Here is a 27,467-nt window from a genome sequence, read left to right on the forward strand (position 1 = left end):
GTCAAAAATCCTTGCACCAACTCTGTATGGGAGGATGGGTATCTGATACAGAGTGGAGTGATGCAGAGAGGGAACGTGAGGGTAGGTAACTAGTACAAGCTTAGGATGATGGGTGTAAAGGAGAGTAGGCAGGTATCTGGTACTGGATGGAGAGGAGGAATGTGGAAATAAGGAGGCAGCTGTCTAGTTCATGGAGGGGGAAAAGAAATGAGAAATATGGGAGGATGGGTATCTGGTACAGAGTGAAGGGAAGCAGAGGGGGAGAAGTGAGGGTATCTGGTACAAGATTAGGACGAGGGGTGCAGAGGAGAGGAAGCAGGTTTGTGGTACTGGATGGAGAGGTGGAATGCAGAAAAAGGAGGCAGGTGTCTAGTCCAGGGTGGTGAAAAGGAATAAGAAGTATGGGAGGATGTGTATCCTGTACAGAGTGAAGGGAAGCAGAGGGGGAGAAGTGAGGGTATCTGGAACAGGATTAGGAGTAGGGGTGCAGAGGAGAGGAGGCAGGTATATGGTACTAGGTGGAGAGGGTTATGAGGAGAAGGGGAGAGAATGTATCCAGTACAGGATGGAGGGGAAGGATGAAAAGGCCAGAAGAGTAGGTACTGGATACAGGCCTGAGAGGGGTGATGCAGGTATCTAATACAGGATGAAAATGAGGAATGAGGTTTATGTTTTTCTGGAATGGGCTAGAAAGGAGAGGTGAAGAAATGAGGAGGACACTTGGCACATAGTCCATGCAGTAAAAAGAGAAAAGAAGTGGAGGAACGTTATCTGTTATAGTATGTAGGGGGAGGAGGGCAGGTATCTTGAACAGGATGGGGAGAAGGAATGAGGTGTAGGGGAGGGCAGATATATGGTACAGGATGAAGAGGATGGATGAGGAGTAAATCAGGATAAGAAGTAGGGGTGGGCAAGTGTTCAATATAGGATGGAGAGTAAGGACGCAGGAGTAGGAAGGGTGGCTATCTTGTACAGGAACGAGAGGAAAGATATGGAGGCTAGGTAACCAGTACAGGATGGAGAGGAGGTATATATCTGGTACAATACAGAGAGAAGTGATATGGAGGCCAGGATGGATGGAGGAGAGATGAAAAGGCCAGGAGAACAGGAATCCGCTACAAGAGAGAGGAGGAATAAGAAGTAGGGGAGGTCATGTATTTGGTACAAGGTGGATGAGGAGTATGGAAGGATAGGTATATGGTATAGGGTAGTGGAATGCAGAGGAGACGAGGCCGGTATGTGATACAATGTGGAGAGAAGAGATTGGGAGTAGAGGAGAGCAGTTATCTGGTACAGGACAGAGAAGAAAGATGTGGAGGCCAGGTATCTAGTATAGGATGAAGAGGAGGGATGCAGATGAATGGAGACAGGGATATATATGGAGGACAGGAAGGCAAGTATCCAGTTACAGGATGGAGAGGAGAGAAGGGCAGATACCTGGTACAGAATAAAAAGGAATTGATTAGGAGTTAGACGAGGGCAGGTATCTGGTACAGGATAGAGAGGAGGGATGAGGAGCAGAGGACAGCAGGTATATAGTACAGGATGAAGAGGAGCAATGAGGAGTAGGGGAGAGCAGGTTTCCAGCACACTGCGAAGCAGGGGGATTTCGAGGAAAGGAGGGCAGGTATCTGGCACAAAATGGAGGGGGGGAGGGGGAATGAAGAATAAAAGAGAGCAAGTATCTGACACAGAAAAGGGAGAAGGATGTGGAGGCCAGATATCCAGTACAGAATGGAGAGGAGGCATAAGGAGAAGGGGTGGGTGGAACTGGTACAGGATGACGAAAAGGGATGGAGAAGAAAATGGAGGCAAGCATCGGGTACATGGTAGAGAGGATGAACGAAGAGTACAGGTACAGCATAGAAAGGCGGTGTGAAGAGGAGGAGAGAAAGATATTGGTAAAGGATGGAGAAGAGTGATGAGTAGTAAGGAAGGGTGGGTGCCTGGTACAGAATAGAGAGGGGGGTGAAGAGGAGGGGAAGGCAGGTATCTGGTACAGGATGGAGAGGAGGGGAGAAGAGGAGGAGAGGCAGGTGCAGGATGGAGGAAAGTGATGAAGAGTAGGGAAGGGCAGGTGTCTGGTACAGGATAAAGAGGTGGTGTGAAGAGGAGGAGAGGCAGGTATCTGGTACAGGATAGAGAGGAGGAATGAGGAGTAGGGAAGGATGGGTGTCTGGTACAGGATAGAGAGGAGGGGCAAAGAGGAGGAGAGGCAGTTATCTGGTACAGGATGGAGAAAAGGGATGAGGAGTAGGGAAGGGTGGGTGTATGGTAGAGCAGTGGTAAAAAGGAGGAGAAGCAGGTATCTGGTACAGGATGGTGGAGAGTGATGAAAAGTAAGGAAGGACGGGTGTCTTGTAAAGGCTAGAGAGGAGGTGAAGAGGAGGAGATGCAGGTACCTGGTACACAATGAAGAAGAGGAATGAGGAGTAAGGAAGGACGGGTGTCTGGTACAGGATAGAGAGGAGGGATGAAGTGGAGAGGCAGGTACCTGGTACAGGATGGAGAAGAGGGATGAGGAGTAGGGAAGGGCGGGTGTATGGTACAGCATTGAAAGGTGGTGGTGATGAGGAGGAGAGGAAGGTACCTGGTACAGGATGGAAGAAAGTAAGGAAGGAGGGACGCCTGCTACAGGATACAGAGGAGGGGTGAAGAGGAGGAGAGGCAGGTTTCTAGTACAGAATGGAGGAGAGTGATAAGTAGGGAAGGACGAGTGTCTGGTACAGGATAGAGAGGAGGGGTGAGGAGGAGGAGAGGCAGGTATCTGGTACATGATGCAGATAAGGGATGAGGAGTAGGGAAGAGCGGGTGTATGGTACAGGATAGAGAGGAGGGATGAAGAGGAGGAGAGGCAGGTATCTGGTACATGATGCAGAAGAGGGATGAGGAGTAGGGAAGCGCGGGTGTCTGGTACAGGATAGAGAGGAGGGGTGAGGAGGAGGAGAGGCAGGTATCTGGTACATGATGCAGAAGAGGGATGAGGAGTAGGGATGAGCGGGTGTATGGTACAGGATAGAGAGGAGGGGTGAAGAGGAGGAGAGGCAGGTATCTGGTACATGATGCAGAAGAGGGATGAGGAGTAGGGATGAGCGGGTGTATGGTACAGGATAGAGAGGAGGGGTGAAGAGGAGGAGAGGCAGGTATCTGGTACAGGATGGAGAAGAGGGATGAGGAGTAGGGAAGCACGGGTGTCTGGTACAGGATAGAGAGGAGGGGTGAAGAGGAGGAGAGGCAGGTATCTGGTACAGGATGGAGGAGAGTGATGATGAGTAGGGAAGGGTGGGTGACTGGTACAGGATAGAGAGGAGGGGTGAAGAGGAGGAGAGGCAGGTATCTGGTACAGGATGGAGGAGAATGATGATGAGTAGGGAAGGGTGGGTGACTGGTACAGGATAGAGAGGAGGGGTGAAGAGGAGGAGATGCATGATACCTGGTACAGGATGGAGGAGAGTGATGAGGAGTAGAGGAGAGCAAGCAGCTGGCACATGATGGAAAGGAGGGATGCAGAAGAGAGGAGGGAAGTATCTAATACAGGATTGAGAGGAAGGATGTGGAGGCCAGGTATCCAGTGCAGGCTGGAGAGCAGGGATGATGAGTAGGGGAAGGTGGGTGACTGGTACAGGATAGAGAGGAGAGGAGGCAGGTATACAGTAGAGGATGCAGAGGAGAGGAGGCAGGTGTCTGGTATAGGATGGAGAGGAGGGATGGGGAGCAGAGGAGGATGGGTATCCATCCAGTACAGGATAGAGAGGAGGGGTGAAGAGGAGGGGAGGGCAGGTATGTGGTATAGGGGGAGGAGAATGGATGCTGAATGAGATATTACAGATGAAGCCACCCCAGGATGAGCCGGGACCAGCACTGCAGACAGACGGAAAGCTCCTTTTCTGGCCAAGGTCAGTGGGACACGGAGCGGGTGGGCAGAAGAGCTGACACACTACAGATGATGGGCATAGGGGAGCCCAAGACAAGACAAGATTCAATCTCTGCACAGTCTTCAACTTTTAGTATTTACTTTCTACAATTCACACCCAAATAACCTGCAGAGGTAGGACAGACAGGTTACCTGTGCACCCAAAACAGCCTAGGGCAAAGGATACAAGTACAGTGCAGTGTATACAGTGTGCGTACAGTATGTATAGAGTGCCATGTGTACAGTGTGTATACAGTGCCTTGTATACAAGGTGAGTACAGTGCAGTGTATACAATGCCATATGTACAGTGTGTGTACAGTGGGTATTGGAAAAAAAAAAAAGGGAGGGGGGGGGGGTAATGTGGCACTACCTAAATATAAGTGGACTCAATAATAAATATAAATATCAAAAAAATTAAATATTCAAGAAAAGTGGTAAAGAAAAAAATATATAAATAAATATATCATATACCTATTAAATAAACAAATTCATATGTATAAATTTTTTTTTTAAAATAATTTTATTTCATTATTTATACATATGAATTTGTTTATTTAATAGGTATATGATATATTTATTTATATATTTTTTTTCTTTACCACTTTATTTGAGTATTAATTTTTTTTCATATTTATATTTATTATTGAGTCCACTTATATTTAAGTAGCGCCACATTACCCCCCTTTTTTTCATTATTCATTTCATGGCGTAGAGAACACTTTTTTTCATGTGAGCGGCTTCCTAGAGTTGAAAGATTAGTAGATAGCTGGCAAGGTTTGTGCGCACCAGTACTGTTGTTTTATATTTAGTTTTGTACAGTGGGTATACAGTCCCATGTATACAAGGTACAGTGTGTATACAGTGAGATGTATATAAGGTGCGTACAGTTTGTATATAGTGCTATGTATATAAGGGGAGTACAGTGTGTATATAGTGCTATGTATATAAGGTGCGTACAGTTTTTATATAGTGCCATGTATATAAGGTGAGTACGGTGTGTATATAGTGCTATGTATATAAGGTGAGTACAGTGTGTATATAGTGGCGTATATAAGGTGAGTACAGTGTGTATATAGTGGTGTATATGAGGTGAGTACAGTGTGTATATAGTGGTGTATATGAGGTGAGTGAAGTGTATACAGTATGAGTGCAGAGTATATATAGTGCAGTGTATACAGTGTGAGTACAGTGTACAGTGTGGTGTAGTGTATACAGTAAGTGCATTCTGTTTATTGTGAAGTACATACACTGTGTGAAGTGTATACTGTATACAGTGTGCGTATAGTGCAGTATGTACAGTGTGAGTGTAGTGTACACAATGTGAGTATACAATACATTGCTGTGCGCAACATGAATACTGTATATATTGCAGCTCACTAAATGTACGTCTAGCACAGTGTATATAGTGAAATGTACAGATAGTATATAACTTTTCTGTGTATAGTGCAGTGTACAGAGTGTTTGTACAGAGCAGTTCATACAATGTATGGTATGTAGGACAAGTACAGCACAGCACACGGGGTACATATACAATGTTTGGTATATACAGTGTATGTGTGTGCACATATATATATATATATATATATATATATATATATATATATATATATAATATATATATATATATATATATATATATATATATATATTATAATATAATATATGGCAAGTACAGCATAGCATGGGGGGGGGAATTGGTACATATATATATATATATATATATATATATATATATAAGTACAGGATATTTTGTACAGTGCTAGAAGTTTCTTCAGATTATTTTGTGTCCAAAGGTGGCTGCAGACACAGAAATGTGTTTTGTGTCTATGGAGGGGAAAAGAGATGTAGAGAGATTCCTCCAATGCCACCTATCTGTGCACACCATAACATTAGCAACTATAAGGCCAGCAGGCTATTAAGACTCTGCTACAGAAGGAGGCAGGCAAAACAAGCTACTGGGAGAAACTGAAAGTGGTTTTGCTGTATGGTTTGAGGATGAATTATTCCACATTGCCTGAAGCTACTGAGGTCAATGAGGGCTTGATTTAAAACTTGTGTATTACTTGTTAAAATATGTAAATATGAATAGACTGGCCACAATTCTACTTTAACACTTAACACTGAGTAGATAAAAACAACATAATAATGCAGGTATTGTTTTTAATACAATGTATTTATGCAGAACGTCAGCCAAAAATAAAAAAAAGGAAGAATGAATAAACCATTAAAAAAATAAAATTACCAAATCAGCATTTGCTGCAATAACAACCTTCAACCCAGAGACTTCCACTACAGTACTTTTCTTATGCCACCTGATGTCCTCATTTTGATGGCTGGCGCCATTTTCTCCTATCCTAGGTCTTCCTGGACCTGCCCCAGCTCTACTTTCCTCCTATTAGGATACGTCTTGTCTTCACATAAACTGATTGGTCCCTTGTGCTGCTTCTCCCTTCCTGATTCTGAGCTCTGCTACACAAGGGCAGCAAGATGCTGATACCAGGTCAACCTGAGATACACACTGCTTGTAATGATGTATTAACAATTACAGAGCTGCAGTAATGTGTATATTTTATATCTGCCTAGACTATAATTTTTTTTTCGAGCTGAAAAAAATTACAGCTCGCGTATTAACATAAGTGATGTTAGTGTTGCAATCTGCCCCACTGAGCTATTGTGTTCTGACAGGGGAACTGCCCAAATCCCCCACGCCAGAACACACTGATCAGCACTTGCAAGCCATTAGCTGCAAGCACTGATAGGATGTTGGTTTTCCAGCATGCATGTTCCACAGAAACTGGTCATAAGACTGGCTTCTGTCAGACAGGGAGCTGTACACGGGGGGGGCAAAAGTTGGACAGTTCCTGCTGAACTGACTGTTTGCGGCTGATTTTTGGCCCACGTGAACCCAGCCATAGCTTCACTCTAGTCGTGCGACCTCTGCAGGCTCCCTCGCTGGAGCCAACATCACCTCCCCAGCGTTTTCCAGGTTCAGGGTATTTGACAATGTTGTTTGTCCGGTGTGTAATGATGTAACTCTTGCGCACGCACAGCTTGGTGTAGAAGAAGATTGCGAGAAGGAAGGTAAGAAGCCTTTGTTACAGAAGAGATATAGTGATACCCCATACACACGAGCGGAAATTCCGCCAGCAAAAGTCCGATGAGAGCTTTTGGTCGAAAATTGCGATCGTGTGTATGCTCCATCTGACTTTTGCTGGCGGAATTCCAGCCAGGAAAAGATTGAGAACTTGTTCTCTATTTTTCGGTCGGAAAAAGTTCAGATCGGAAATTCCGATCGTCTGTACCAAGTCCGACGCATGCTCAGAAACAATTCGACGCATGCTCGGAAGCATTGAACTTAATTTTCTCGGCTTGTCGTAGTGTTGTACGTCACCGCGTTCTTGACGGTCGAAAGCTCCGAGAACTTTTGTGTGACCGTGTGTATGTAAGCCCGTCAGAATTCAGTTGGAAAAACCATCCGCTCTTGTGTATGGGGCATTAGTCTCTTCTGTAATATAAAAACTTTCCTGCTCGCCATTTTTTGTTTGCAGGCCCCAGTTATGCATTCAGCCTAATCATTTAGGCTACTAGGACCAGTGCAGTGATTGTGCATTCCAGTGACGGCTGGTGCCTACCATTTTTGGGGGGGCAGCACAACCAACACAACTACCCCAGTAGTAGTTGTGAGACGGTCACCCCTCAGCACCCCCCCCCCCCGTGCGTGCAGGAGACACGGACAGCTGCGATCACCCTGCAGCACCAGACACCCCCCCCCCATGTGCTGAAGAAGACAAGGACACATCGGAAATCACCCCACAGCATCCCCCCCAGACATTGACACATCCAGCTGGCAGCAGCGAACACCCTGCAAAGGCCCCCCCCCCCCCCCGGCAGGAGACATGGCCAGCAGTGATCATCCCGCAGCATCCTCCCCCCCCCAGACACCGACACATCCAGCAGGCAGCAGCGATCACCCCGCAGCAACCCCCCGTCGGCAGACACAGTAGTGGAGGCATGGAGTCATAAGACTCCCTGGCCAATAGATGCTTCCTGATTGGCAGGGAGGAGAATGTGGCAGGATAGCAAATTTCCATTCGCTAGGGTCACAAAACTGGGTGGGATCAGGGCGCACTCTCTGCGCTCAAAGCCCACCCTATTTTGAAGCCTATTAGAGCCTCTGGTTATAATCAGGTGCTTCGAAATACACTCCCTCCGCCTATCCCTGCAACTGTAATATATGTGTCCGGCGTCCTGAAAGGGGCCGGGCACATGGATAGGGAGGGTGGCGGTGGTGTAAGGGGGGCGGCGCCCGCAATGCACGGGCCGCCACTGGTGCATTCTCTGTCTGCAAACCTATTTTGCTCTGATGGTGACTGGTTTGCTTTAATATAATTAAGGATCACCAAACAGAATTCAGCAAAGGTGATATTATTATATTAAAACATTATAAAAGGCCTTTTAACATGGACATCTGGATCCTAAACAGACATCTTTGACTTGCATCAAGGAGAGTCTGCTCTGCACAAAAATAGTCAGAACTAATCGTGTCTCTTAACTGTAGGTTCAAAAGAAAGCAATGTAAGTACCTGCGTCTGACCCTCTATAACCTGTTGCAGTCCCTGTACAGCAGAGCTGGAGAATGAGAGGAAGAAGCAGTAGAAGGAGCCAATCAGTTCATGTGCTAACAAGGAGCATGCTGATAGGAGGAGAGAGCAGAGTGAAAGATGAGCTCATCAGTCTTCTATTTCTCCAGTCAGAATCTGGAGGTAGAAACAAGACCTAGATGATGCTGGATATCCTCCAGCCAGGGAACAGGTTGGGCTCTGTCTGACATGGTGCAGTTTCTAATGCACACAGTGTACAGTGAAATCCAAGTAAGCAAATTGAGTATAGGAGAAAACTCTGTCCAACTGCACAAGACTGAAGGTAAGGCTGGAGTTTAGCATTAAAAGGGTTGTAAAGGTAGAAGGTGCATTCTATGCATTAGGATAAAAAGTCTTCTGTGTGCAGCAGCCCCCCAATACTTACCTGAGCCCATCTCAGTCTGGCGATGTTGCAGGAGTGTCTCATCTGCCATTGGCTCCCACTGATGTGAACCAAAATCAGGAAACCAATGAGGAAAGAAAGGGGGATGGGTTGGGTTGCGGCTCTGTGTCTGAATGGACACAGTGAGCTGTGGCTTGGCTCAGGTGCCCCTATAGCAAGCTGCTTGCTGTGGGGGCACTCAACAGGAGGGAGGGGCCAGGAGCACCGAAGAGAGACCCTAGAAGAGGAGGATCAAGGCTGCTCTGTGCAAAATCACTACACAGGGCAGGTTTGTTATGTTTAACTAAAAAAAAAAAAAAATGAGACTTTACAATAACTTTAGCCGCAGTAATAAAAGATGTCTGTGAAGGTTCTCATTGATCCAGGTCATGGCATATCTAGTAGTAGTTGGTCACATTCAGCTGGACTTGTCCAGTAATTTTAACCACTTCAATGCTGGGCACTTTCACCCCCTTCCTGCCCAGGCCAATTTTCATCTTTCAGCGCTGTGGCATATTGAATGACAATTGCGCGGTCTTGCAAGACATTTTTTTATCATTTTTTTGAGACAGATGGAGCTTTCTTTTAGTGATATTTAAATGTCACTTGTTTTTTTTTTAATATATAAAAAAAAGCTTATATTTTTGTTTCTGTTATAAAATTTTGTAAATAAATAATTTTTCCCCATTTATTAATGTGCACCGATAGGCTGCACTAATGCGCACTGATGAGGTTGCACTGACAGGACAGGGGGCATGCGGGAGCATGGTTCTGGAAGGATGCCCCTTGACACCCTCCCAGAACTGGATGACCATGCTGTAGCCGTCCTTTTGCTATAGCGCGGTTGGGAAGAGGTTAAAGACATTTTGTAGCTTATCCAAGCTACTACTGCCATTCTAATGAGCAGGAAAATACAACAGCCATGGACTTCCGCAGAACTTTTTTTCGGGGGGGGGGACATAATTTTAGGGTCACCCATGCGCCGCCCTTTTTGACAATGTCATTATCACATTATCATGGTCAGGGACTGCAGACATAGTACAATCCCTAGGATAAGTAAGGGATAATGGCCAACAGGTCCTCTTACCAGACCCAGCGAAACGACAGCAACGCTCACTCTGGGTTCCCCGGGGGCAATTCTGGTCAGTAGTGTAGCATGTCTGTACCCTGGCTCAGTCTTTCTCTCCCTGGCGGTGCTGGGCAGCGTGGCTCTCTCTGGTGGCGCTGGACAGCATGGCCCTCTCTGGTGGCTCGTGGCAGTGTAGCTCTCACTCTGGTGGCGCTGGGCAGTGTGGCTCTCTCTGGCTTCTGCCCAGCACACGCCTCGATCTTTTTCCTGTAGCACTCTCTCCCTCAGCTTTTTTCCAGGCTGCAGTCTCTCAGTCTCTCTCTTGATCGAGTTGTAGCCTCCTCCCTGTGGAAAATGGGGCCACCAATCTTTGGGACTACATGTCCCATGATGCTCTCCTCTCCTAGTCTCCTTTGATTGGCCCTCATTTGTGGCCAATAGGGAAGGAATGGAGTGGGCAGGAAGCTGGGCGAGGAACCTGGTGAGAGCCGTTGTCTCTTCTCCCTGACAGGAGAAAGGGGGGGGTGACTGGGGGTAACCTGATAGCCCTCAGCTCGCCTTTCTCCTGTCACAGCGCCGTCGAGTTCTCTGCTGGTCTGAGAAGGGAAAATAGCCCACAGTCACACTACACTGATAGGGGGGCTTGACAGAACCTTGATGGTGTCACCCGCTGGCGGGTTGCACACGGGTGTGGGCTGGCCGCACTCCAATAGCGATGGAACTGTGTTGAATTTAAGATCCGATCCCTGATTCCGGGGGGGGGGCACTTGACCCCCCTTGCCCCTACCTGTGGACACCCATGACAACAGCATTTATATTCGCACAGGTAGCACACACACCGTAATTCAATCACCATGGAAAGGCAGGTGTTATTGACCATGAACAGAATGGGAGGTGTGAAAGTTGTGGAACCCCCCCCTGTTCTTAGTTGCATAATCATATCCTTGGTGTCAGAAGGTGTGAATTGTTGTCATAACGCCAGGGCAGAGATATTAATTATGACATTATATGTGGAAGACAACAAACACAGAGTTTAAAGTCAAAGAACACCAATATTTCAAGAGGGCTTTCAAAGTCTGTGGCTACTCAGATTGGGCTTGTGTCAAAACACTCACAAGATCAACCAACAACATGGGACGTCAAGCAGAAGGGAGAAACAGAACACAAGGAACAATCCCTTATGTAGCTGGAGTGAAGGAAGTACTGCAAATCACCTTCACCAAAGATCACATCCCCGTGTCTTTCGTGTCCAGCAATACATTGAGACAGAAGCTTCTACATCCAAAAGACCCAACACCTAAACACAAGTAAAGTAATAGTGTGATAATACAAGGACCTCTACATTGGGGAGACTAGGCAACCTCTCAACAAACAAATAGTCCAACAGAGGAGGGAAAATTCCACAGGTCAAGATTCTTTTGAAGATAGTGAGGTACACATTTTGGATGGAAAGGACAACTGGTTCGCAAGAGGCATAAAAGAGACCATCAACGTCAAACTGGAACAGTCATCACTGAACAAGGGTTGGATCTTCAGCACCATTTGTCTTCCACATATAATACCATTTTAACATCTCTACCCCAGCGTTTTTATAGCAAATTCTGCCACGTAAATAGAAGAATGAACACTAAAGCCCCGTACACACGAGAGGACTTATGTCCAACAGACTTCCGAAGGAGTTCCGTCGGAGTTCTGCTGGAATTCCGACGGAGTTCTGACAGACTTTTCGGCTGAGCGGACTTGGCCACACACGATCACACTAAACTCCGACAGATTCGAACGTGATGACGTACGACTCGGCTCAAATAAGGAAGTTCATAGCCAGTAGCCAATAGCTGCCCTAGCGTCGGTTTTAGTCCGTCGGAGTAGCATACACACGAGCGGATTTTTCGAAGGGGACCGGGTCCCGCGGTGTTCCTTCGGAAAAATTTGAAGCATGTTCCATATTCTAAAGTCCTTCGGATTTTGGCGAGTCAAAAGTCCGTTGCAGCCCACACACGATCGGATAGTCTGACGGACTCAGTCCTTCGGACTTTGGATGTTGAAAAGTCCGCTCGTGTGTACGCGGCATTATAAGGTCTTTCTGACATCCAGGATGAGATCATGTATCTAGAACTTTCACATCTCCCATCCAGTGTTCATTTTTACATCAATTTCAATTTTGTTTTAGTCATAACCTTTTGAATAAAATGCAATTTTAGTTTTAGTTGGATTTTAGCCTACTAAAATCTCTGTTACATTTTAGTCAACTAAAATCGAATGAGTTTAGGTAAACTCTAATGCATTATTTAAAGCAAAAAGTTAAAAGTCAGCAGCTACATATACTGTAGCTGCTGACTTTTAATATTGGGACACTTACCTGTCCTGGAATCCAGCGATGTCAGTGCGCCAGCCGATGTTTCCATCGAATCTCGGGTGCTGCAGCTGCCATTGTCTGTAAGGGAAACCGGCAGTGAAGCATTGAGGCTTTACAGCCGGTCCCCTACCGTGCATGCATGAAGCACGCTGCGCTTTCTGAATGGCCTAGTGGGGGGGGGAAGGAGGAGGGGGGTCGAACTTCCGAGTGAAGTAGGGACGGTTATCTGTCGAAAACAGGTACCCCCCCCCATTCCCGAAAGGTGCCTAATGTGGCACCGGAGAAGTCAGATAAGTGGAGCTTCCACTTTTGGGTGGAACTCCACTTTAAGAATTTCTTTAGAACTTCCAAACTCATTATACACTGGAGTTAAAATGTAATAACATGAGTGTAGATGGGGAAGTAAATGGGAGCGAGGGAGTGCACATGGCAGAGAACTGGTCTGGGGAGGCTGTTCTATTACACAGTGCTAAGCACTACTACCTTACTGGGAGGCAAAACACTCACCACATGGTTTGCAGGACATTGTTCCAGAACTCCCTGGCAGCAGGCAGACAGAGGGAGCCAGTGTCCCTCAGCCAATACAGCTTGTCAGGGGGCTGAAGCTTTAATAGACATGCAGAGCTCGGAGGAAAGGGGCCGTCCGGGTGGGTAACATCCCTCCCTCATATTTCTGTTCCATTTTGGTTCTTTGATGAATACTAGAATTGATTTTCCTCTTAGTTTTTGGCAATTGCCACAATTCAATTTTTTTTTTTCCGTTTAGTTTTCATTACTGAAAACATGCAGCCGACGAAAATTATGAGGAAAATAACACTGCACCCATCCTGTTCTTGAACAATAACATCTGCCTTTGCATGGTGATTGGATTAAGGTGGCTTTGCTACCTGTTCCTGACACTCATTGGAACCAAAGAAGTGGCTTAGATAAGCTACAAAAAAAATATCTTCGGTATTACGGAAGAAGTCCAGATGAAAGTGACCAATAACTACTATACGCAGTAATAGAAAATCAGGTTTCCAGGCTGGCTGTGCCGTCTGGCAGGGCTCTGTAAATCCCAGGATTTAGTGGACTGAAATTCATATAATTTAGCAGGTATAACAACTCCCGTGTATATATTTCATTTGTGTGTTTTAGTGGTTTACCTGGAGTTCAGCTTCAAGCTTCACCAATAGTCATGATGGCTGTAGTAAGAGAAGACGGGCCTCCAAGTAAGGCAGGCCATGGACGGTGCGAATTTGGAGGATTCCATCATCAATGCAGACAGTGCTGGTAGAAGAATTCCTCTTGCTGAGCAAATGTCTTCTCCTGGCGGGGGGAAGCTGTCCCTGCCGGGAGAAGACAGTGATTATTGGTAGTGGCTATAGCAGCCACTAGCGATAATCACAAGTGAATTTGGCAGGCTGGTTGTACCCAAGTTGATTGATCGATTGACTTGACACAATCAGCCTGTCCACACTTTGTTCGAATCTCAGCCAGTTCCCACTGAACCGGTCGATATTCGAACCGTCTTTGGCTGGCCTTAATCTTATGAGGGAGTAGTCATTGGTAGTTCCTCATTATCCTGTGTCTTATATCAAGCAGTGAATGGCAATGCTACCGTTAAAGTGTGCCTGAATCAAAAAGAGATATTTACTAGAAGGATATATTGGTGAATACAAGCTAATAGTTACCTGTAATCTTTTTGTATCAATGTGTAGCAAGACACAGAATGGCATTTTGGCCTGTGTGAGTGTGACATGTCTTCTTATAGGTTGGTATTAACCTACTTTTTCTGTTCCCTGCATAGGAACATTGGTCATTTTGGTGGTCCGTCTAAAAGTTGGATATTAATGCTCCCTGCAGGCTCAGTTTATTGTGTGGACAGACCTCCTGCCATGCTAGGGCTGCTCTCTACGTCATGCTTCTCCTGCATATACTAAATCTAATGGCCCCATTTTACTTCCTGTGTCTCCTTGCTGTGACGTTCTGTCTCCAAATCTTCTTCTTCCTCCCGGGCATGTGCGATGGGCACTCTTTAACACTCTCTGGCCTCCTTCATTCATCGATGTTCTTCTTTTTTCTTATCAATGTTGTTGGGAATTACATTTTGGTCATCTGGAAGAGCCCAGCTACTGGTGGACATGGCGGAACGTCTGAAACAGCAGATAAACCATTCTGCTGGATATGCGTACGAATATTGGGGGACAAGGAACACCACTGCTTCTTCACCGGAACATGTATTAGTCGCAGCAATCTGCGCAGCTTTGTCTTGTTCTGCCTCCATGCTTCCTGCAGCTGTTTCCACTCCATGGTGGTGGGACTTGGCTACATCTCAAGCAACTTCTCCCTGTCTTTCTCTGAGCCCTTGGCCTACTTCAGACTGTTGCCTCTATCTGTCACACGCTTCTTCTCAGGTCAGATATTAGGAATGCCTAATTCTTCCATTGAGATAAACCCAGGCTGTGGGTGTAGAAGTCTGAGGATGCTCTGGCTTGGGTAGATCTAGTATTGCCCAGTGTAAGATATAATTGGCCCCAGGGCAGGAAAAAGCAAAACCCAAACAGGCATCCCACTACCTAAAGCCTGGTACACACTACCAGGCTTTAGGGTTGAACGAAAAAAAAAAAACAGTCAGCTCCGGTCAGAGCTGCTGTACTAAAGATCCAACATTAGTACAGTGATCTTCCCTGCTGAGCTGTTGTGTCCTGACAGGGGGTGCCAGAGGGCATGAAAACTCTGATCAGTGCTCTCAGCCATTGATTAGGAGGCGGTTGGCTGCTGGTTTTCCAGCATGCTGATCTGACAGGAGCCAGCCAATTTGCCAGCTTCTGTTGGACTGGCTGCCATACACATGGGCCGATAATGGCTGGTTTTTATTGAACCAGCCGAAGTCACCCAGCATTCAGCCCGTGTATGTGGGGCTTAAAGCAGGACATAGACAGCACAATTTTCGGTTCCCCACAGACAATGTTGATGGGGAAATTCTTCCTGCTGAGCCATTGTGTTCTCCCAGCAGGAAGCTATCCCTCCCGGCAGAACACAGTGATTATTGCTAGCATCCAGCAATAATCACATGTAAAATCCGGCAGGTTGGTTTTACCCAAGTTGATCAATCGATCAACTTGGGTACATTCAGCTTACTCATACATGGTTCAAATCACAGCCAGTACCTGCTGAACCACTCGGGATTCAAACCAACTATGGCTGGCTTTAGTAACAAAAAATGATTCAGTTTACGTTTTAAACAAACTGTAGCTTGTGAAGGTTTAAAGCCGGCCATAGATGATTCAAATCTTGACTGGTTCAGTAGGAACTGGCCGAGATTCGAACCATGTATGGGCAGGCTGAATGTAGCCAATTAAATTGATTGATCAACTTGAGTGCCACCAGCCTGCCAGATTTTACATGCGATTACCGCTAGCATCTATTATAGCTGCTAGCCATAATCACTGTGTTCTACAGGCGGGGACTGCTCCCCACGCTATCTGTGTTGAATGGGGGAATTAAGAGATTTTCTTTCCTGCAGTTGCTTCCCCCTGTAGTTGCCGTCCCTGCCTGTAGAACACAGCGATTGCATTGTCTGTGGCTTGCTTATCTTTTTGTATCTCCCAGAAGAAAATATCACGCTGTAGCTCTAATGAGTAGGCAAGAATGAATTAAGATTAAACAGTGTATTGTATGCACTTTTGAATTTGCCCCAAAAATTCTAAAATAATATTATCTCATGTATAAAGAGAGCTTCCACACCTTAATAGGTAAATTATTCCACAAAAAAATTAGCAAAGCCTGCAGGAAAAGCAAAACATAATTGTTAGGAAATATCGGAGGATGCAGAATGTAAGCAGACAGCCTATGACAGAGAGACATTGGTTGGCAAGCTTTGTACTCCCCACTCCCATCTACCTACAGTCTGTGTTGTGTTGGCTTACATGAAGAATGTACAGTCTGCACAGATCCTGCCTCCCCGTATCCCAGGTGAAAACGAGAGGCAGACAACGCTGAAGCGCATGGAGCTGGACAATTTGCTTTTTTTTTTTATGGGTTTAGATATTCTTTATAACAAGGGGGTCTCCTGACATTGTGAAACATCAGGGAGGCAAACTCCTTTAAGTGTGCATATACCAGACTATGTATGGAAAGTATTTACAAGCCAAATTAAGTCATTAGCAATAATGACTTAATTATTCAATGGCTGGAAAGGTGAGTGGAGGCTTGTTTTAGAGAGTTGGGAGGGGGGGGCTTGTTTTAGAGAGATGAATGGGGGATTGCTTTAGAGAGTTGGGTTTTTAGAGAGGGGAGTGGGGGATTGTTTAGAGATGTGAGTGGGGGGCTGTTTTAGAGAGTGGGGGGGGGACTGTTTTAGAGAGTGGGGGGGCTTGTTTTAGAAAGGTGAGTGGAGGCTTCGTTTTAGAGAGTTGGGGGGGCTTGTTTTAACCACTTGCTTACTGGGCACTTAAACCCCCCTCAGTCCCAGACCAATTTTCAGCTTTCAGCGCTGATGCACTTTGAGTGACAATTACGCGGTCATACAACACTGTACCCAAATGAATTTTTTATCATTTTTTTCCCACAAATAGAGCTTTCTTTTGGTGGTATTTAGTTACAGCTCGGAGTTTTATTTTTTGCTAAACAAACAAAAAAAGATGCAAAAAAAAAAAAAAAAAATCATGTTTTAATAGTTTGTTATAAAATTTTGCAAACGGGTCATTTTTCTCCTTCATTGAAGTGCGCTGATTAGGCGGCACTGATGGGCTGCATTGGTGGGCACTGATGGGCTGCATTGGTGGGCACTGATGGGCTGCATTGGTGGGCACTGATGGGCTGCATTGGTGGGCACTGATGGGCTGCATTGGTGGGCACTGATAGGCTGCACTGGTGGGCACTGATAGGCATAGTTAAGGCGGCACTAATAGGCACAGATAAGGCGGCACCGATGGGCACAGATAAGGCGGCACTGATGGGCAAAGATGGGCACAGATAAGATGGCACGGATGGGTGGCACGGATAAGTGGCACGGATGGGTGGCACGGATGGGCACTGATAGGTACCACAGATAGATGGGACTGATGGGCACTGATAGGTGGCACTGATAGGTGGCTCTGATAGGTGGCACTGCTGGGCACTGATGGGCGGCACTGCTGGACACTGATGGGCGGCACTGCTGGGCACTGATGGGCGGCACTGGGGTGCAGCACCTGAGGCAGATTTTGGGTGGCACTGTGGGTGGCACTGCTGGGTGGCACTGTGGGTGGCACTGTGGGCACTGCTGGGTGGCACTGTGGGCACTGCTGGGTGGCACTGTGGGCACTATGGGCACTGCTGGGTGGCACTGACAGGGGGGCACTTACTTTATTTCAGGATGGCACTGCGGGTGGCAGGTGGGCACTGGCAGGGGGCAGGTGTCCTTTTAAATTGCTGGCCGTGATCGGGACTGATGTCCCGAACACGGCCGCCGGCGATCGGCTTTTTTTTTTTCTCCTCGCGCTGTCAGCGCGAGGAGGAATACTAGCCGATTACCGGCTCCGTTTTATCACATGATCAGCTGTCATTGGCTGACAGCTGATCACGTGATAAGGGGTCGGGATCGACCCCTTACACGGATCGGTGATCAGGCGAGTCTCACGGACTCGCCGATCACAGAGCGCGCCGCGCGCGCCCCTCAGGGGGCGCGCAGGCCGCTCGTAACCGGGACTACGTCAATAGACGTAGTCCCGAAAATGTGGGTCCGCGCTATTGCCGTCATTTTGCAATAGCGCGGATCCCAAGTGGTTAAAGAGATGAGAAGAGGCTTGTTTTAGAGACATGAGTAAAGGCTTGTTTTGGAGAGTTTGGGGGGCTTGTTTTAGAAAGGTGTTCTAGAGAGTTGAGAGTCTTGTTTTAGAGAGTTGGGGGGACTTGTTTCAGAGAGGTGAGAGGAGGCTTGTTTTAGAGAGTTGGGGGAGGGGCTTGTTTTAGAAAGGTGTTTTAGAAAGTTGAGAGTTGGGGGGATTGTTTTAGAGAGGTGAGTGAGGGCTTGTTTTAGAGAGTTGGGGGGACTTGTTTTAGGGAGGTGAGAGGAGGCTTGTTTTAGAGAAATTAGTGAAGGCTTGTTTTAGAGAGTTGGGGGGGGGGGCTTGTTTTAGAAAGGTGAGTGGAGGCTTGTTTTAGAGAGTTGGGGGGGGGGGGGGGCTTGTTTTAGAGAGGTGAGTGGGGGCTTGTTTTAGAGAGGTGAGAAGAGGCTTGTTTTAGAGACATGAGTAAAGGCTTGTTTTGGAGAGTTTGGGGGGGCTTCTTTTAGAAAGGTGTTTTAGAGAGTTGAGAGTCTTGTTTTAGAGAGTTGGAGGGGCTTGTTTTAGAGAGGTGAGAGGAGTCTTGATTTTGAGACATGAGTAAAGGCTTGTTTCAGAGAGTTTGGGGGGCTTGTTTTAGAGAGGTGAGAGGAGGCTTGATTTTAAGACATGAGTAAAGGCCTGTTTCAGAGAGTTTGGGGGGCTTGTTTTAGAGAGGTGAGAGGAGGCTTGATTTTAAGACATGAGTAAAGGCTTGTTTCAGAGAGTTTGGGGGGCTTGTTTTAGAAAGGTGTTTTAGAGAGTTGGGAGTTGGGGGGCTTGTTTTAGAGAGTTGAGTGGAGGCTTGTTTTAGAGAAGTGAGTGGGGGATTGTTTCAGAGAGGTGAGTGGAGGCTTGTTTTAGAGAGTGGGGGGGGGGGGGGGGGCTTGTTTTAGAAAGGTGAGTGGAGGCTTGTTTTGGAGACATGAGTAAAGGCTTGTTTTAAAGAGTTGGCGGGGCTTGTTTTAGAAAGGTGTTTTAGAGAGTTGAGAGTTGTGGGGAGGACTTGTTTTAGAGAGGTGAGAGGAGGCTTGTTTTAGAGACACGAGTAAAGGCTTGTTTTAGAGAGTTGTGGGGGGACTTGTTTTAGAGAGGTGAAAGAAGGCTTGTTTTAGAGATATAAGTAAAGGCTTGTTTTGGAGAGCTGGGGGGAGGGGGGCTTGTTTTAGAAAGGTGTTTTAGAGAGTTGAGAGTTGGGGGGACTTGTTTTAGAGAAGTGAGTGGGGGATTGTTTTAGAGAAGTGAGTGGGGGATTGTTTTAGAGAGTTGGGGGGGGCTTGTTTTAGAGAGGTGAGTAGGGGCTTGTTTTAGAGAGATGAGTGGGGACTTGTTTTAGAGAGGTGAGTAGGGGACTTGTTTTAGAGAGATGAGTGGGGACTTGTTTTAGAGAGGTGCGGGGAGGCTTGTTTTAGAGATGTGAGTAAAGGCTTGTTTTAGAGAGTTGGGTGGGGGCTTGTTTTAGAGAAGTGAAAGGAGGCTTGTTTTAAAGACATGAGTAAAAGGCTTGTTTAAGAGAGTTGAGTGTGGGCTTCATTAGAGATTAACAGAAGGTGTAGAGAAGAAGAGAAGGGTAGGGGAGGAGAGGTAGGGAAGGAGGTAGAGATGATCAGGGATGTTCCATGTCTTCACACTGGGGTCTCAACCATCGACCCCGCAGCTCAGAGTTCAATGAGACAGCATTAAAATTTCTTGGAAGACAGAGGGAAATCCAGGGGTCCCAGATCTGACACAATTTTGTCATGGTGCCTTGAAATCTAGCTGTGAAATTTTTATTACTCAGAACCCATTGTATACAGGAGGTAACCTCAGATATTGATAACGTGTTAAACAACTATCCCCTTGCGATCCCCTGCTTTGCGGCTGTCAGGACATAGACCATCAGAGCATGTTGCTCTGTTAGTTGTAAATTGAGGAGGGCTTCTTGTGGGTTTTATCGTTATTTTGACCTTACTGACTTCCCTTAGCTGCAGGTGTTAAGGGCTGCCAGGCTTTAAAAATTCTCCATAGAAATCAAAGGAAAGGAGTTGTTATTTCAGTGCTTCTTTTAGGAATTTTGAAAATTAATTTCTCCACAATACCTACAGCTACAGAGGCGATTATATGCTTATGGTTGGGTTCACATTTTGGGCTGAATTCGGACCTGAAACGGACCAAAAGATGCACAGGGCTCCTGTGCAAGTCACACTGGAACCACTGCAGACATGTGTGAGCCAGCTCAATAGAGAGCCAGTCACTATTGTCACTGCTATGCGAATTGGATGCTTGTGCTTGTTTGGAATATGTGAATACTTCAGCATGCATACTCTGGGTACTTCAGCATGCATACTCTGGGTATTTCACCATGCATACTCTGGGTACTTCAGCATGCATACTCTGGTAACAGCCTCACCATCCAAATGTCATCACAGCGAGTGGTGGGCCCCGAATCCTGAGAAGCCCTGGTGCAAACAAGTTTTTGCAACTTTATTATAATGGTCCTGTGTGTACTCACACTAGGTACTATATTCTAAAAATACTGACAATTTCTGATTGTATTACGGTATCAGAGTACACCAGACAATCTATCCTAAAGGCTAGTATATACAATCAGAAAATCGGACGTAAAATAGCGCTTTTGAAGCGATTTTACAATAATCTGATTGTTGGTACACAGCTTTCATTGGTACACAGCTTTCGGAAGCCAATGGCGACAGTTCATCAGAAATTATCCGGAGGGACAAACACAATAATTTTTCTTGTGCGATACCAGATTGCACAATTTTCATTAAATCAGTACAGTTTTAATTAGAAAAAAGACTACACATGCTCAGAAATTAAAGAATACATTACAATACGTTACATCACTTCCAAAGATGTATTCTGTCATACAAGAATTTTTGTAAGTTGAGTAACCTCTTCATTTTCGAGCACTGCAAAAAAAAATAAAGTAAAAAACGGATGATCATTTGTCCGATATTCTCATCATCTGTACGAGGCTTAAAGGGGTTGTAACCCCTCAAGGTTTTTCACCTTAATGCATTCTATGCATTAAGGTGAAAAGCCTTCTGTAATGCAGCAGCCCCCCAGAGCTACCTTTTTACTTACCTGAACCAGATCGTTCCAGCGACAGGGACGAGCACAGCAGCTCCAGCCGCTGTCTCAGGTCCTCATTGGATAGATTAAGAGCAGCAGGAGCCACTGGCTCCCGCTGCTGTCAATCAAATCCAGTGACACAGCAGCCGAGGGGCAGGGCCAAGTCCTGCTATCTGTGTCAATGGACGCAGCAGCAGGACTCGGGAGTGCTCCCGCACCAGTGCCCCCCCCCCCCCCCCCATGGAAGGCAGGTCCCATTGGGGGCACTCGAGAAAAGGAGCCAGGAGCGCTGCTGGGGGACCCCAGAAGAGGAGGATTGGGGCCGCTCTGTGCAAAACCCTTGCGCAGAGGAGGTAAGTATAACATGTTTGTTATTTAATTAAAAAAAAAAAAAAAAAAAACCTTTACAACCCCTTTAAGGCTGTCAATAGCTCTAGCATCAGCACCAAGATAAAGATTATCAGTACTGGGGTTTGCGCCTCTCAGGGAACCTTCCTTAAATCCATAGACATTCCTTAAGTCCATAGACACCTTAATCACCCTGTGCAGTTCTAATTTCCCTTGCTTCCTGGTGCCCCGTCTCCCCCCTGCAGTGCTGCCCGCTTCCCTCCTCTCCCACTGGCTGCTGTGGGAGATGTTTCAGGATGGAGAGCAGGCACATAGGCCAGTAAACATTTAATTTACCAGCCCCTTCCTTTTCTGAATAAACACAGTGAGTGATCTGTACCGGTCGCTCCTGTGTTCATTCTTAACTGAAGCATTTCCTATGCTTCAATTTGTGATTGAACAGGAAGCCGCTCAACACAGAGCACTTCCCATTAGTTCACTGTCCATTGCAGCTGAGGCTGCATAGAAAAGGACTGGGGTAGCTCTGTCCTCAATCCCTTTCTCTCAAAAATAAGACGTCAGAGGTCTGTTCAGACTCTTGTGATTTCACCAATGCCTCCCAAAAAAAATAAAAAAATATTGTAAACAAATAATATTAAAAATAAAAACAATTGATGCCAATCTCTGCTCTACTGACACTGTCCACTTCTCTGCTGATATACACACATGTGTGTATGTTCTTTGGGGCGCACACCCTAATGCAATAGGCTGTACACGCCAATGCTTAGGTCATAAACCCAGAATCCAAGTGTCTCAGCACACACCTCTATACTTCCCTTCCAGATCTCCCCCTTCTACTGTACACCAGAGTCAGTAGAGCTGCAGGTCCTTCTGGATATAATGGGACAATAGCAGGACATACTGGGGTATGTTATCAAGGAGATATAAGTTCTGCCTTTCTCTTCTGAACAGGTGGCTAGTCTCAGTTTTGGGGCACTTGTGTGAATTGTTAATACATAATGGACTAAGCTCTGGTAGATCAGGTGGTCACGTTAATTTTTCGTGAGCAGTTAAAGACCCTGCATTACCCTTGCCCTCCATGCCAATATAAGTAAAGGTCCGATTCTAGGGTGAAGGCAGAAGTCAGGACTGAGACTTATGCCGCGTACACATGACCGGACTTTTCGAGGGACTAGGTCCGACAGACTTTTGACGGAGTTCTGACGGACTTTCCGAATGAACGGACTTGGCCACACACAATCACACTAAAGTCTGACGGATTCGAACGTGATGACGTACGACTGGACTAGAATAAGGAAGTTCATAGCCAGTAGCCAATAGCTGCCCTCGCGTCGGTTTTTGTCCATCGGACTAGCATACACACGAGCGGATTTCTCGGTAGGAACTGGGTCCGGCGGAGTTCTGTTGGAAAAATTTGAAACATGTTCCATTTCTAAAGTCTGTCAGACTTTTGCAAATCAAAAGTCCGCTGCAGCCCACACACGATCGAATGGTCTGCCGGAATCATTCCGTCTGACTTTTGATGTTGAAAAGTCCGGTCGTGTTTACGCGGCATAAGCCATCAGTGATAGTCACAGAAGCTAACTTGTGTTAATCCTCTTTCATATCTAGCTTATCCGCTTCTGTTTCCAGAACATCTATGTGTAAATGTAATTATGTTTTCTAGATATGACGCAGAAGCAGATGGTACAATCAAATCATCTGTTTATTCATCTAATTTGTAGAGATTGGAGAATTACTTAGAAGGATGTTTTGGAAGTGTATTTTAGCAAGATAAAAGATTATGCTGTGAAAAAGTGCAGATTAAACATCAAACCCACATGTATAGAGAGGGTTTAGATATACTCTCACCAGTGCCAGGAATAGAAGCAGTTAAATCGTCTTGTGTTCTGTGACATTGATAAACGCTGCCCCAGTTTTGTGTCTTCATATGACAATGACACATGGGGACCCAGCCAAGAGCAGGCCTCTATTTATAGAAGTGGGGTAGGAGAGGTTGGTCCTGACTCTGAATGTCGTCTGTCATATGTCTGTCTCATCTTTTCTCCCTCCCTCTGTCTTTGTTCCTGACCATGGTCTATCCTAGAGCTCTCTCATCTAACAACACCTGGCTGTCTGCACCATCACCATGTCCTCCACCATGATGTCCACCTCTTGGCCAGTCTATAGCCTGTCTCTGTCTCTGTCTGCAGGTTCTCTTCTCAGCTCGGAAATGTTGGCCGTCCTCATGCTTTATCTCTGGTTTGGGGTGGGTATAGCCTGTGCTGCCTTCTGTTCTCACCAGCTGCTGCTCATATCCAGGGGACCGGCCTGTCACCAGAGCCCAGGAGCAGAAGCCAGCCCCATCCGCTGGGCTGACAACTTGACAAGTGTCTTTGGAAAGAGATGGATGCTGGCTGTTCTTGTGCCTCACCTGAAGGAAAAGTGATGACGGGATCCTGGAAGTTCAGATGGCACCTTCACCTTTAGACTATAGCACAACATACTGCGAGTATGACCAGAGGGAATCTATAGTGAATGCACTTTGTAGTTTGTCGTCTGCTTTCACTGAATTACAAGCTAAACCCTTCAGTACTGCACTGAGGGCGACATAAATGCAATAACATATCAGTAGCTAAACCTCCCAGCTTTGTCCTGAAAGGCTAAGCTATAAAGATTATTCTCACAGTATATACCACAAATAGCCCTTACAGTGCCACACTGGCAGATCAGGCTTGCAATATTAAAGATCAGTCTATAGACACTGTGATAGGTCTCTTAATATTGAATTACAGCAGTTAGGCTTTACCATCAACAGTGTACGCTTTATATCCTCAGACCTCTATATTCATATTCGCTCAAATCCTTCTAATAAGGCATGACTAATACTGTACTTCATTTTTGCTGTATGCAGCTAAATACCCACAAAGCACAGCTCTGTGTAGTCCTCTCTAGGATTTACTTAAGGCCTCTGGACTCTTTGCTTCCTGTAGCTGGGGGATCACATTGCTAAATAGCCTATGTATGTAAAACTAGTAGATGAAAGCTTTACTGCCACTATTATTAGAAACCTGAAGCTTGATAATGCTTGCAGGATCTTATACTGAACTATGATGTCTTCACTAGTAAGTAGTTTTTATGAGATGTCCATGTCTAAGCCACCTATACTTCCTCTATGCAGTATAACCATTGTAGCAAAATAGCTGCATCCACTGGCTGCTCTATCCTGACCGCAGGCTCCGTCCCAAGAACCAGGTCCAATTATGGATTGGTTTCAAAGCCCGGACCACCGGAATGACCGCCAGCCAAGTCCACTCTTAATCCATCCCAACAGCCAGGCCCACTGGTTCCTCATTACCCATAGTCAGGTCAACTCGCTGCTCCATCCTGACAGATGGGTCCACTTGATGCTCCGTCCTGACAGATGGGTCCACTCACTACTCCGTCCCAAGAGCCGGGTCTACTCGCTACTCTGTCCCAAGAGCCGGGTCTACTCGCTACTCTGTCCCAACAGCCGGGTCCACAAGCTGCTCCGTCCCAACAGCCAGGTCCACTCGCTACTCCATCCCAACAGCCAGGTCCACTCGCTACTCCATCCAAACAGTCAGGTCCACTTGCTACTCCATCCCAACAGCCGGGTCCATGCGCTACTCCATCCCAACAGCTGGGTCCACACGCTACTCCACCCCAACAGCTGGGTCCACGCACTACTCCACGCCAACAGCCGGGTCCACTGGCTACTCTATCCCAAAAGCCGGGTTCACTCGCTGTTCCATCCCGACACTTGGGTCCTTTTGCTGCTCTGTCCCGACAGCTGGGTCAACATGCTGCTCCATCCCGACAGTCAAGTCTACATGCTGCTTTATACAGACACATGGGTTCCGCTGGCTACTATGTCCCAACAGCCAGGACCACTTGCTAATCAATCCCAACAGCCGGGTCCACTCGTTACTCCGTCCCAACAGCCATGTACACTCCTGTCCTGATAACACAATCTGCTCACTTTCCTGCATAGCAAGTCCATTAATTCCTTTCATTCAAACAGTCAGGTCCATTATCTGCTCAGTCTTGATTACAGGAAAGGTTTAAATATTTTCCATACAAGTATCAGCACTTCCACATATGACGTCAGCAATCACCACTTTACATTACATTAACTCACAGGCTCACCCTCCGGTCAATTACAACCGCTGTTAAGAGATGAAGATAAGGAAAAGTTGTTCTTATCATTAAGTTATTTTTCTCACATCACCCCGGAAAAACACCACTGGCCTGTATATCAATATGAAACTGTCACCAGTGTGACCAATAAAAGTACAGTACTGCAAAATGTGTCCTGTGTGTTTACTGCAAAGACTGAAATATAATGACAAAAGCCACAGATAAACAATTCACTACATTATAATTGATGGTACAGAGAAATGTACACTCGTATAGTCAGGGCCAGTTTTACACATCTGCAGGTTAAAATTCTCCTCAAACAAAAGTGCAAAAATTCCCCATCCTTACAGCCCAAATCCCCCTCCCAGCACATATCTTTGCCCTCCAATCCCACCTTCCAGATCAAATCCCCCCTCCAACACACCCTGCCTCTTTCCTTCCAAATCCCCCCTCCTAGCACAAATCCTCTCTTACAAATCCCCCCTCCTAGCACAAATCCTCTCTTACAAATCCCCCCTCCTAGCACAAATCCTCTCTTACAAATCCCCCCATCTAGCATAAATCCTCTCTTACAAATCCCCCCTCCTAGCACAAATCCTCTCTTACAAATCCCCACTCTTAGCACAAATTCTCTACCCTAAATCTCCCCCCCTAGCACAAACCCTCTCTTACAAATCCCCCATCCTAGTACAAATCCTCTTTTACATATCCTCCCTCCTAGCACAAATCCTCTCCCCCTAGTGTAAGTTCTCCCCCAAAATTACCCCTCCTAGCACACATCCTCTTTCCTTCCAAATCCCTCCTCCTAGCACAAATCCTCTCTTACAAATGCCCACTCCTAGCACAAATCCACTCCCCCAAGCCTAAACCTTGCCCTCAAATGTCCACTCCTAGTGTAAGATCTCCCCCAAATCCCCCCTCCGAGCACAAATCCTCTCCTCACAAATCCCCCCCACATCCACCCTCCCAACACAAATCCCCACCCCCCAAATCCCCCCTCCTAGTACAAATCCTTCCCCAAAATCCCTCCTCCCAGCACAAATCCTCGCCCCAATCCTCACTCCTAGTACAAATCCTTCTCCCCAAATCCCCCTCCTAGTAAAAATCATTCCCCCAAATCCCCCCTGCCAGCACAAATCCTCTTCCCTCAAATCCCCTCTCTTAGTACAAATCCTTCCCCCAAATCACCTCTTCTAATACAAATCCCCCCTCCAAATTCCACGTCCCAGCACAAATCCTATTTCCCCAAATCTCCCTTCTAGTACAAATCTTACCCCCAAATCCCACCTCCTAGCACAAATCCTTCCCTCAAATCTCCCCTCCCAGCACAAATCCTCTCCCCCAAATCCCCTCTCCTAGTTCAAATCCTTCCCCCAAATCCCCTCTTCTAATACAAATCCTCCCCCTGATTTTCCCATCCCAGCACAAATCCTATCTCTCCACAACCCCCCTCCTATTACAAATCCGTCCCCCAAATCCCACCTCCTAGCACAAATCCTTCAACCAAATCTCCCCTCCCAGCACAAATCCTCTCCTCCCAAATTCCCCTCCTAGTACAAATATTCTCCTCCAAATTTCCCCATCGCCTGGCAGTCATATAGTAGGACACTCTGCTCCAGGATCCACTCCTCCAGCTGCAGACTCTTCTTCAGCTCCTTGCTGTCATACTCAATGGTGACTTTGCCTGGATGTTTTCTTTTTGGCTTCTCTGCGGTCTAGCTGGGGTACTGGCTAGAGCCAGGGCTGCTTAGCGCAGC

The 27,467-nt window shown here is 46.4% G+C and overlaps 1 protein-coding gene across 1 annotated transcript; it reads left to right on the forward strand.

Annotated features, from left to right (window-relative positions):
* Positions 1-1,647: 1,647 nt before the first annotated feature.
* ZDHHC22 (zDHHC palmitoyltransferase 22) lies at positions 1,648-25,520 on the forward strand. The gene is made up of 3 exons (XM_077463617.1): positions 1,648-3,896; positions 14,151-14,757; positions 23,763-25,520. Exons 2-3 carry the CDS (start codon positions 14,262-14,264, stop codon positions 23,996-23,998), a joined length of 732 nt encoding a protein of 243 aa, XP_077319743.1. The 5' UTR covers positions 1,648-3,896; positions 14,151-14,261; the 3' UTR covers positions 23,999-25,520.
* Positions 25,521-27,467: the final 1,947 nt, after the last annotated feature.

Source organism: Lithobates pipiens, unplaced genomic scaffold (genome assembly GCF_037356315.1).
Source record: "Lithobates pipiens isolate NorthernLeopardFrog02 unplaced genomic scaffold, aLitPip1_a1.2 Scaffold_30, whole genome shotgun sequence".
NCBI lineage: Eukaryota > Metazoa > Chordata > Amphibia > Anura > Ranidae > Lithobates > Lithobates pipiens.

Coding starts and splice junctions, on each gene's coding strand:
- ZDHHC22 (XM_077463617.1), top strand. CDS start 14,262: ATGCTTCTCCTGCATATACTAAATCTAATGGCCCCATTTTACTTCCTG. Junction 14,758..23,762: donor TGTCACACGCTTCTTCTCAG/GTCAGATATTAG, acceptor CTCTGTCTGCAG/GTTCTCTTCTCAGCTCGGAA.